Consider the following 11,590-nt stretch of genomic DNA (forward strand, 5'->3'; position numbering starts at 1 on the left):
ATCGTGTGACGTCCAAAACAAATAGGGACAAAATGGCTGCCTGGCTGTCTGCAGACAGGAATAAGCCATTGCTGCCGCCTGTGGGGTTGTGAGGGGCTTTGCTCAGGAATTAGGGTTTCTTTTGAGGTAAAATTGATGGAATACATAATAAAACATTGCTATTTCTCTATGTAATATTCTCCATTCTGTGTTTATTTAATATGATATTGTTTTTTATCACCATGGCATCGTACGGCAGATTATACCATGTCCCCCTCAATGTGAGCGGCGGGCGTTGTCTGCTTCCCCCCCGCCCAGGGCGGAGGAATGGTATGATCCGAGGGCTGAAAAGGATCGGTATAGCCCCGCCCCTGGCAGTGCGGCGCGAAGAGTCAGGAAGAAGTAGTCTTTGTATTCCATCAGCAGAAGAAAATGGCAACCAACGGTACGTATCCCGGGCACAGCTCATCCCGCGAGGGCGCCTTGTGTTCTACGGCCTCCCTTGTGATGAGAGCGACATTCGGGGTTTATTTCTCTATAATCCGCTCTGAGCCATTTCCTGTCATAGCGGTGACGGAGCCGTCTTTCCGGTTTATAATACTGATAATTGCGGGTTTTTTTCCGGTTTTATGCCGGTATGGGGCTTAATATCGGCTTTGTTGAGAAGATGGGAAGCCGTGCTGCCGCTTTTCTTTGTCCTCACTGCGGCTCGGCGGCCATTTTGCGGCGCGGCCATGCTGCAGGGAAGAGGGCGTGGCTGGTTACCGTGGGGATGCAGCGTTATTTATCGGCTGCTGCTGTTACTAGGCAGAATTGGCCTTTCCATCAGCTGTATTGGTGTGGAGAGGGGTTATTCTGGGTACAATTCTAATCACGTGATCGTTGACTATTGGAGGGTGTAGCTAGGAAATTGGTCAGGAAACGGTTAAATGTTCATTTAGAATTTTTTTATAGTGGAATATTTATCAAATTAGTTGTAACTCATTGGGGGGAGTTTATCAAAACTGGAGCAGATTTGCACTGCAGCCAATCAATCATTTGTATTAGGAGGTGCAGGCGGCGGATTTCTGCAATAAGAATCGGCATGTGTCTGCAGTCAGTTGTGTACAGACGGCTGCGGCAGGAAGCCTGAACAAAGCAATGATGAGCATGGCAGCTTTTCATATAAGTCCGCACATCCAGTGGTTAACTGCGGCCAGGGACAGATGAGTAGCCCCAATCCCCCCTCCCCGGGCGCAGCCTGTATTCAGGACCGGTTGTCTATCCCTAGCAGCGGGTAACCACACACATGGTGACTGTCATTGCTTTGTACTGACTTCACGCCACAGCTCTGCCACCTTTGCTTCCAGTTGCAAGAATCCACTATTAGAAGGAATCTGCTCTCCGGACCTTATAGGACTGGTAAATGAGGCCGGTTCCTGTAATAAGTAGATGTGCTCAAATACACTCATTGACCTACCTCCATACAGATGCTGCAAGAATTTGAAGGGTGCCCCGTGTGACCCCATCACTTGCTGTGGTTCCACGCCCGCCTCCCCAATCACTGCTGCATCCTATAGAGACAAAGGGGTGCAATGATTCACTGCCAAGGGACACGGGTATCTCACCTTCAGAGCCCCAGTGCTATTCTGCATTGCTGTATAATCATTATACCACCAGCTATGCAAGACCAAGTCCCAGCTATACAATATAATGAAAATCGGCAATGCTGAAAACCACAGCAATTATTCCTGTGGTCGGAAAAGGAGGATGCAGCGAGTCCAGTTGCCTTGATTTATTTTTTTACAGATGTTAGAGGAATTTCGTATAAGAAGTCCATTGAGGTCACACGCTATGGATCTGGAAGCTGCACATTCCTTGGATCTGCTCAGTTTAATTTGTTACCCAGTTGACTGTTGTCCTCCGGGAGCAGGGCATTAGAGGCATGTAGGATTTTTCCATTAGGAAAACACATAATACATCTGGTTGTCATGATGAAAAGCCGGCCACACAACATGAGTATTTTGCATAAGCAATGATGGCTAAAAAAATTCATAACGCCCAACATAAAACATTCATGTGCCGACATCATCGGTGTCATCTGACTAGAAGAATGCAGGATAACAATTGTTCAGTGTTGTGATCAATCTTTGCACGTTGTTTGCAGTCATAAAGTAACATTTGTTTTTCTTTTTCAGAGTACACACAGCCAGCAGCCCAAGGGTAAGACTTGTTTCTACATATTCATTGGAGGGCTGATGGCACTATGTGGTGTTTTGCTAGTTTCCTTATGGTCCGTTTTATTTTTTTAGGTATGGGTCATACCCTTCTCAACCTGCACAAGGCTATTCCCAGCAGGGCAGCCAATCTTATGGTCAGCAGAGCTACAGCGGCTACGGCCAGTCTGCTGGGTCTTCTTCCTATGGACAGAGTGGAGGATACAATTCGTCCTATGGACAAGAGCAGAGCTGTAAGTGTAATGCTTTGTTGAGAGAATGCTATATAAATAACTAAGAACATACCAATACTGAGTATTTGGGTGAGTACGATGCTTGCTCTGATACTTAACCTTGATACAAGAACTTCCGGTCAGATTCCCTCCGACCAGCAGTGCTGCAAGCAAGCATGGAGCTGGCTTCCCGGCCAATCGAGAACCCGGGCGGCAGATCATGACCTGCCTCCCTGCTTTCAGATTAGCCAGAAAGCTGACTTCATGATGCCTAGTGGACACTGCCAGGCAGTGTCGTGAGTGAGCCTGAAGCCGGTGTTCTTTCGATATAACACCAGGCAATCAGGACGGCGGGTCATGACCCATCGGTTTCCTGATTAGCCGAGCCCATGGTATCTGCAAGTACCAAAAAAAAATATCGGTACTTGATACAGAAAAAACGGTATCAGTGCATCCCAATATATAACCCTTGTAAACGGTTTGATGGTTTGTGATTACTGTTGGTATGTTTATCAGCGCATGCATTCATGGTAATATTTAGCTCATTGGTATGTTCATTGATTCACAGCTGGCTACAGCTCTCAGCCTGCACAAGGATACAGCGCTGGTAACTATGGCAGCTCCCAATCATCCCAGACCCCCTATGGTGGAGGACAGCCACCACAGCAGCAATCTTCCCAGTCATCTTATTCCAGCTATTCCCAGCAGCCTCCAGCCAGCAGTAACACAGGAAGGTGAGTTTTTTTATGCCAGTATCGTGATTTCATCACATGCCTAACCATTGGTACAATAATACAAATTACTTACCTGTTTCTCCTTTCAGCTATGGTGCTGGCTCTCAGTCCTCCTCCTACCAGCAGCAGCAGGGGAGCAGTGGGTATGGGCAACAGCCCAGTGCAGGATATGGAGGTCAGCAGAGCAGCTATGGAGGCCAGTCAAGCTACGGAGGTCAGCAGTCCGGTCAGGGTGGTTACAGCGGTCAACAGTCCGGTTCCTTTGGGCAGCAGTCCAGCTATAATGCCCCACAAAGCTATGGCCAGCAGCAATCCCAGTACAGTGGTGGATGTAAGTCGGCACTTCATAATTTACTGGGGTGGATTGTGGTTCGTATCAATGTTTGGCTCAACCTGACAGTTACCGTTTTTTTTTGTAGCTGGTGGTTACAGCGAGGACTCTCCTCCCCTGGCTGGTGGTGGTGGAGGCGGCTATGGCGGCTCTGAACCAGGCGGCTTTGGTGGTCAGGATAGAGGCAGAGGACGTGGTGGATTCGGTGGGCGTGGAGGCTTTGACCGAGGCGGTAGAGGAGGCCGTGGCACAAGAGGCGGCATGGGGTAGGTGTCTGAACATGGGCGGTGTGTTTGGGCGGAGCTTGGCTGCGTGGCGATGACTGCGTGAGATAAGAGCGTTCAGGTTTATTATACAGAGAACTAAAACCTCCTGTTTCTGGTGTTTGACAACGGAGTCCTAAGCACTGACAACTCTGACCTGCGGCTGTAAAGAGGAACAAGGTTTCACATTGCCTGACGGGATGGAGGTTTTATCTTTTGTAGAGGTTGAAAACGAAAATGCATAAATGCCGGTTGTCGGTCTTGGCAGCCTGTCTAGGCAGGGTACCCGGGGAATGTCAATGTCCTATCAGGTCTAACAAGTGTTCACCTCCTCTTTTCAAACAACAATTCAGAATGGTTATTCATTGCTAGGCTATATACAAAAGGGTGTATTACATGTAAACACAAGTTACCGGTGACTGGTAGACGAGTTCACGCTTTACTCTATACCAAAATATGAAGTTCTGGTATACTGGTGTATGGGTCACAGTGTTTAAACTGAAACCACAACTGGATTTAGTGGAGTCTGACATGGTGCATGGTGTGTCCAGATACTCTAGCCTAAAAGTGGAGTCTGACACGGTGTGTAGAGATACTTTGTGACTTTATTACAATGATCAGGTACTACAATACTGAGGTTAATCAGGACGGAGATAACGTGTGTAGTCATGAGACGGAGCCTGTGTGATCTCATATACGGCAATGAGACTGCCTGTGTAATAACATATATATAGCAATGAGACCGGGTCGGTGTAATGCTTATATAACAAGACAGGGTTGTGTAATATATGTATAATGAGAGGTCTGTGTGAGGCATATCTAGATCAATGAGACAGGGATGTGTAATATATAATGACAGGTCTGTGTGATGCATATCTAGATCAATGAGACAGGTCTGTGATGCATATATCGAACGATGGGACAGGTCTGTGTGATGCATATATCGAACGATGGGACAGGTCTGTGTGATGCATATATATAATGACAGGTCTGTGTAATATATAATGACAGGTCTGTGTGATGCATATATAGAACAGACAGGTCTGTCATAACATATATAACAACGAGATGGGTCTGTGTGATAACTTATAGCGATGACATGGGAATGTGTGATGACATGTATAGCAATGACATGGGATGTGTGATGACATGTACTGCCATGAGACTGGGTCTGTGTGCTTGGGGGAGATGAGGGTGGGTGCTGTGTGATTGTTACCTTGTGATCACTTCCAGTCAGCGGGTTGAGCAGAGGGTGCTGATGACTGGAACATGCACAGCACTAGGTAAGTATGGGAAAAGCAGAGATAGGAATACAACTGCCAAAATCATGTTTGCTGTGTTGCTCTGCTTTTGTGTTAACAAATTCTGCATTTTATGTGCTACAGGTTTTCAAGGTCTCGTCAGCTTTCACACTTAGCTTTATCAGCACAAATCTATTCCTAGATCTCAGATTAGCAGTACAGATTTATTACAACAATTCTGTGCACCAAATCTCTCATATATATTCACTATGCTTGGTTGCTCACAGTTCTATGCAAACCAATGGTACACATTCCAGAGTGAAAATCTCAGCAAAAAGGTGTTTGCACTGATACGTGTGGTAAACTTAGTAACTAGAGGTCAAACTTTCATTCAGAACAAAAAAAAAAAAAGCCCCAAGAGGCTGAAGGTGAACAAAGGCGCATTCACATGCAAGAGCCGCAAGTGTGTTAGTTGTACAGAGTACTAGACCTTGTGTGTGACGGAATAAAGAACTTCTGTAGCCTCGGGAAATCCCAAAACAAAAACCCTTCAATTTTCTTCTAATTGTCTTCTCAGCGGTGGTGAGCGGGGAGGATTCAGTAAATTTGGTGGTAAGTGAAGAAGTTGAAAAATCAACAAAAATTCTTGTACTGTTCATTTTCTTTGCGGTTCATTCATACGGAGAGTTGTGTGGGGGTCAGGCAGGCTTCATCCCACTGTCGGTGCCTCTGCACTCTGATTGACATTCAGTCCTCTATACTGGATAAGTCGAGTACATTATATTACACTTTTATATATTTATATTACGGTTGAAGCCTGTGGTAACAATTGCCGGGTTCTGGTTAACATATCGGGGCTGTGGGAATTGGTAAATGCATGTGATGGTTATAAAGGGTAAATGTTGAACTTGGTTTAAAGAAGTGTTACACGAGGAGGTAGATTCCTATACACAAACCATACGGTGTGTCTTCAATCCATGGTTATCAGGTATACAGCACGACCTTTACTGTGGTGGTAATACAATTCTATCACCGGGTACAAACAAAGAGGTATTTATTAAAGGAAAAAAAAGTCTGGTGGAACTTCAAAAATGGAAAAAGATCTTTAAAAAAAAAAAAGGGTTTAAAAGTTGGGGGTGATCAGTGTGTAATAGATGTGTACATCCATGGTGTGTCATTACAAATGGCTCATATTGTGCGTTCATAGTGTGTATTAGGGGTATGACACGTCCTATTTGCTTTGAACCTAAATGCACGGTCAGATGTCTGCTCCTGAAATGCGCCTGTTCGGGGCCTGAGACAAGGCTCTGTAGAGGTTATTCCTTATGACTGAGAAGTCACTGCGTGTTGCCAGGCACTAAGAATGGATAGTCTGAGCGTTCATGTGGGTGGTTTTATGTATGATGGGCTTTGGAGGGTGGGAGACGGATGTGCATCATGTCTGCCGGCACATTTGTAACGCAAGCTTTTTCTCTGCTTTCTCAAAGGACCACGTGAAGGTGGACCTCCCAGACACGACATGGGTAGGTGTTCATGAGAAATGTAATTAAAATTGCAGCAGTTGAGTATATAAAATATTGTAGCCATTGATGACTATGTAACACGGATGGCAGCCTTAGCCATTGATGAGGATTTAACGCAGATTACAGCCACTGATGAGTATGTAATATATGTGGCTATGTAACACGGAGGGCAGCCTTTGATGACTGTAACACGGAGGACAGCCTTTGATGACTATGTAACACGGAGGACAGACATTAATTATGTAACACGGAGGACAGACATTAATTATGTAACACGTAGAGCAGACATTAATTATGTAACACGGAGAGCAAACATTGAGGACTGTGTAACAGGGATGGCAGCCATTGATGACTAATATACATGGCTATGGAATGCAGAGGACAGCCATTGATGAGTGATGAGTATAGAATAGCGAAGGTAGTCATTGATGGCTGCCTTGTCTATTATACAATCCTGCGTGCCTTTTATCCATCAATCAGTTCTGTTGATGAGAAGGGTAACCTATGACCAGATCACTAATATATCCAATCTCTTTAGCGGTTGAACAGGATAACTCTGACAACAACACAATCTTTGTGCAAGGCATGGGTGAGGCTGTGACCGTGGAGTCTGTTGCAGAATACTTCAAGCAGATTGGAATCATTAAGGTGTGTATATGTAGTGAACCCTAAACAGTGTTGAATATTTTCAGGGGTCTCATTGGGGTTCTAGAATGGCTCGGCTTGACCTTGCGGGCTGTGACGTTACACAATTTTCTTTCTACAGACAAACAAAAAGACCGGGCAGCCCATGATAAACCTGTACACAGATCGGGAGACTGGCAAGCTGAAGGGAGAGGCAACTGTGTCCTTCGATGACCCTCCGTCCGCTAAGGCGGCCATTGACTGGTTTGATGGTAAGTCTGGGAATTTTGTGGTCTAGATTTTTCTTTTCCCCTGGTCAGTGTATGGCTCCTAATGCCTGCATTCTATTTCAGGGAAGGAATTCTCTGGAAATATGATCAAGGTCTCATTTGCCACACGGAGAGCCGACTTTACCAGCCGAGGTGGTGCAAACAGCAGAGGCGGCAGAGGGCGTGGAGGTCAGTTTGTATGCAATTTGTAGTCTGCATCCAATTTAAATGTATCATATGGGGCACTTCTATAAATTGCTCCCTAGGCATGTATACGTACCCAGCCACGCTGCCTCTTGGCATTGCTGGAGCTCTTAATGGAGCAAGGCTTCTAGGTATGGGGAGCCCGAATGTGTGATGCCGTCCCCTTGTCTAAGCTTTGACAGGACTTGTGATTACTATGGGATTGCTGCACCTGGTCTCTGGCTACAGTAAATCAACAATCTACACAGGATGTATGAAGCCTTTTTAGTGTGGTCTCATTTTGAGACTTTCCTCCATCACAAACATGTTAGTCTCGTAATTTCTAGCAATCCAGAGCCTCCCAGTTTCTGGTGCAGTGACTTTAGGGTTAGTTCACACCAGATGCAGTCTGTTCGGCAGCTGCATCAAAATAGGAGTCACCATGGGTTTCCTGGTGCTCTGTGCACACCAGTGCAGTCCGTTCCAATGCAGTCTGAAAAAATACTGCTTGCCCCATTTTAACTGCAACTAAAGGCATCAAAAACGCACTGGACGGCACCTGAAAGCCTATTAAGTTTTTTAAAAAGCAGCAAAACGTGACGCATGCAGTTCTGGTGTGAGCTAGCCCTAAAGGTTCCATTTTTGGATTTAAACTATCTGGTGTACTTTAGCCTGCAAAGTCTTGTCAGCAATGGTTCGTGTGTGGGATGTTTTATATTAAACCATTTCCAATGAATATGGAGTTATGTGGCATGCCACGCTGTCCTGTTCTGGTTGCTCACTAGTCTGTTTGTTAGGTCCCGTGGCACGTGGTGGGTTTGGTGGACCACCTGGTGGAAGCAGCAGCAGCAGCCGTGGAGGTGGTGGTGGTGGAGGAGGAGGATTCCCCAGCGGCGGCGGAGGACAGCAGAGAGCTGGAGACTGGAAATGTCCCAACCCGTAAGTCAGGTTTACCTTGTAGATGACGTGACGCATTGTGTCCTTGTGTAGATCATAACCTCATAGATCCTTCCGCTTCCTCCCTGCAGGTCCTGTGAGAACATGAACTTCTCCTGGAGAAATGAATGCAACCAGTGCAAGGCTCCCAAACCTGATGGTCCCGGAGGACCTGGAGGTTCACCACTGGGTAAGTCTTCCTCTAACCATTAACTGCTAATCATGGTAACATTAGTGCGGTTACACCGTGGTTATGCAATAGGGAGCCACCAACAGGTCATGGTTTGCAGAACTAGTCACTGGGCGCTCAATTATAATGCCGTGGTATTGAGATCCACATTTGACTGGAATTTTAGGAATGGGATGTAAATGTATGTAGCCTGCATGACGCCATGGAGTTCTGTCACACAATAGAACTGATTGGAGGCAAGTCAGTCATGTGACTGCCAGGCCTGAAGATTGGGCTTGTCTGGCTTTTTGTCTGGTTGCCCCGGCCAAGTAGATCATGGTTTGCGAGAGGTCTATACAATGTATAATGTAGCCGATTGCTTAATGTTCTGTTTCCCACAGGTGGAGGTGGTGGTGGAGGATTTGGTGATGAGAGAAGAGGAGGAGGTGGAGGACGTGGCGGCTTCGATCGTGGTGGTTTCAGAGGAAGGGGAGGTGATAGAGGTGGTTTCCGTGGCGGCAGAGGAGGTGGTGACCGTGGATTTGGACCAGGCAAAATGGATTCCAGGTAAGCTGCCAGTTTTGATCCAGCTGCAATTTACAGAACTTCCTCCATTTTGTAGCGGTGTAAAAGTTTTCGGTGCATTTTATCAAACCTGTAAAAGCCGGTGTCTCGGATGCGTTTCCGGAACAGCTGGAACGCGACACTTGGCGTCATAGTATAATTGTGAGGACTAAACACTGGCAGCAGTCTGACCAGAAATGATAGGTGGTGAGGTTGTGGCCTCCTTTGCCGTGTCGGAATGAAGCTTTGTTGTCATTGACGTACAGCGTAGCAGCCGGCGATTGTCCGGAACCTTTTCTGTATCTTCAGGTTGGCTCATTACAACTTTCTCTTTTCTGTTTCAGGGGTGACCACAGACAGGACAGACGTGAACGACCCTACTAGCTCTGACGCATGATGTTTCTACGGTTATTTTTTTGTTTTTTAAGTTTAAGTCTAATTTTATACATATTACCTGTATCCTATGGATTCTTCCGAATTTATGTACTTTGTATTACCTCCGCAGTGCGCTGTGAATTTTACCCGTCTTTGTAAAGTACTTGCCATTAAACAGATGACCTTGCGTGTACATTTCCATAACCTTGTAACCTGTCTGATTTTTACCTGAATATTACTGACCTGTATGGTGATCTCCTGAACATGGGTAGTGTCTCAACTGAAGGAATGGATATAATGACGCTTTTACAATTCCATGCAGCGCTTTAGAAGGTCCTGGCCATAGGAACAGTTGTGCTCTGTTACCTGCTAATGTGCCAGTAGAGGGAAATGACAAACCTTGTCTGTGAGCGAGTGCAGAGAAACTGCTTGTGCTGCGGCCACATCTGTCCCTTCTCCTGGTCATTGCTATGTCAGCATTACAAATACAAAAGAAACACGTCTGCCTGACTGCTGCACCCTATACTGTTTTCTATATTACATGGACCTGCACTCTGTTGTCTGCCCCCTGCACTCTGTTGTCTGCCCCCTGCACTCTGTTGTCTGCCCCCTGCACTCTGTTGTCTGCCCCCTGCACTCTGTTGTCTGCCCCCTGCACTCTGTTGTCTGCCCCCTGCACTCTGTTGTCTGCCCCCTGCACTCTGTTGTCTGCCCCCTGCACTCTGTTGTCTGCCCCCTGCACTCTGTTGTCTGCCCCCTGCACTCTGTTGTCTGCCCCCTGCACTCTGTTGTCTGCCCCCTGCACTCTGTTGTCTGCCCCCTGCACTCTGTTGTCTGCCCCCTGCACTCTGTTGTCTGCCCCCTGCACTCTGTTGTCTGCCCCCTGCACTCTGTTGTCTGCACTCTGTTGTCTGCCCCCCCCTGCAGCCAATCAAATATGGGGATCCTGTCAGTGCTATTCAGTTCCTCCAGCCTCCCCTTTGTACAGCTCCATGCATAAAAAGGTGCTGGATGACTGATAAGCAGAAGGAAAGACCATTTACTTTAAGCATCAGAAATCGCAAGTTCCCCATAACCCCCCCTGTGCTTCCCCCACCACTCTGCCAAAGCTGGGATGATTTGTTGTCTCCCTCCTGTTTTTGGGGGTCTGGCAAGAGCATTGCATCATGTGTGGGAGGAAGGTTTCAGATGGAATGGTTGGGACAAATGATCTTATCTGAAGATTACCATCAACAGCTGCTGGTAGATTCAGGCTGGACATAGGAAATGCTGAAAGTTTCCCCAGTCAGCCCAGAGTGCTGGTTATGATTGCTGTGGAAGTTTTCATTCTGCTCTGCTGAGGGGCACAGGGAACCATTAACATTTGGCTTATACTGCTGCCTATAGGAGGATTGGACACTAGCAAACTGTTAAGCATTCCGGGATAACCCTCCTACTACCAGTATGCCTCATCGATGCATGTACCAATAGAAATGTATTGATTTAGTATTAACCTCTTGCCGTCCGCCCGTAGTAAAAAAACGGACGGACGGCACTGCAGCATCTGCGGGTTGCCGTCTCCAGACGGCAATTTTTTTCTGCTCGCAGGTCAGTGGGTTTCCCCATATTTCTAAGGGTAACGGGAGGACACAAACTAGCGTCCTCCCGTCCCCCCCAAAGCTCAGTATAAAGCGAGCTACAGCTTGCGACATGCTGAGATGCCACAGCTGCGATGGATCCTGACAATACTGTCTGGATCCACCAAGCGCTAGCTGTACCCACCCCCTATTCTGCCAGTCAGCGCTGCGGCAGGGGGAAATTCTGCAGGGAGCCGTGAGTGACCAGTCACCTCTCTGCACGGACATGATCGAGAAGTGAGCGGTGGTATGTGTCCCCGATCTATTGAGCTGACGTGTGACAGTTTCATTGTCACACGTCGGCTCGAACTCGGGATGAGTGATTTTTCGCTCACCTCCTAGTTCTCTAAGTTCA

General features: G+C 46.9%; 1 protein-coding gene across 1 annotated transcript; it reads left to right on the forward strand.

Moving 5' to 3' along the window:
- The first annotated feature begins 372 nt into the window (after positions 1-372).
- On the forward strand, positions 373-9,823 carry FUS (FUS RNA binding protein). Its single transcript, XM_018572943.1, has 15 exons — positions 373-424; positions 2,157-2,181; positions 2,271-2,428; positions 2,976-3,141; positions 3,231-3,472; positions 3,561-3,738; positions 5,554-5,588; positions 6,464-6,499; positions 7,038-7,147; positions 7,266-7,395; positions 7,477-7,581; positions 8,373-8,514; positions 8,604-8,689; positions 9,082-9,247; positions 9,589-9,823. The coding sequence occupies exons 1-15, from the start codon at positions 412-414 to the stop codon at positions 9,626-9,628; spliced, it is 1,632 nt and encodes a 543-aa protein (XP_018428445.1). The 5' UTR covers positions 373-411; the 3' UTR covers positions 9,629-9,823.
- The last annotated feature ends 1,767 nt before the right edge of the window (positions 9,824-11,590 follow it).

This window comes from Nanorana parkeri, unplaced genomic scaffold (assembly GCF_000935625.1).
Source record: "Nanorana parkeri isolate BGI_ZX_2015 unplaced genomic scaffold, ASM93562v1 scaffold2179, whole genome shotgun sequence".
In the NCBI taxonomy this organism is placed as follows: Eukaryota; Metazoa; Chordata; class Amphibia; order Anura; family Dicroglossidae; genus Nanorana; species Nanorana parkeri.

Coding starts and splice junctions, on each gene's coding strand:
- FUS (XM_018572943.1), top strand. Junction 3,473..3,560: donor ATCCCAGTACAGTGGTGGAT/GTAAGTCGGCAC, acceptor TTTTTTTTGTAG/CTGGTGGTTACAGCGAGGAC. Junction 9,248..9,588: donor CCAGGCAAAATGGATTCCAG/GTAAGCTGCCAG, acceptor TTTCTGTTTCAG/GGGTGACCACAGACAGGACA.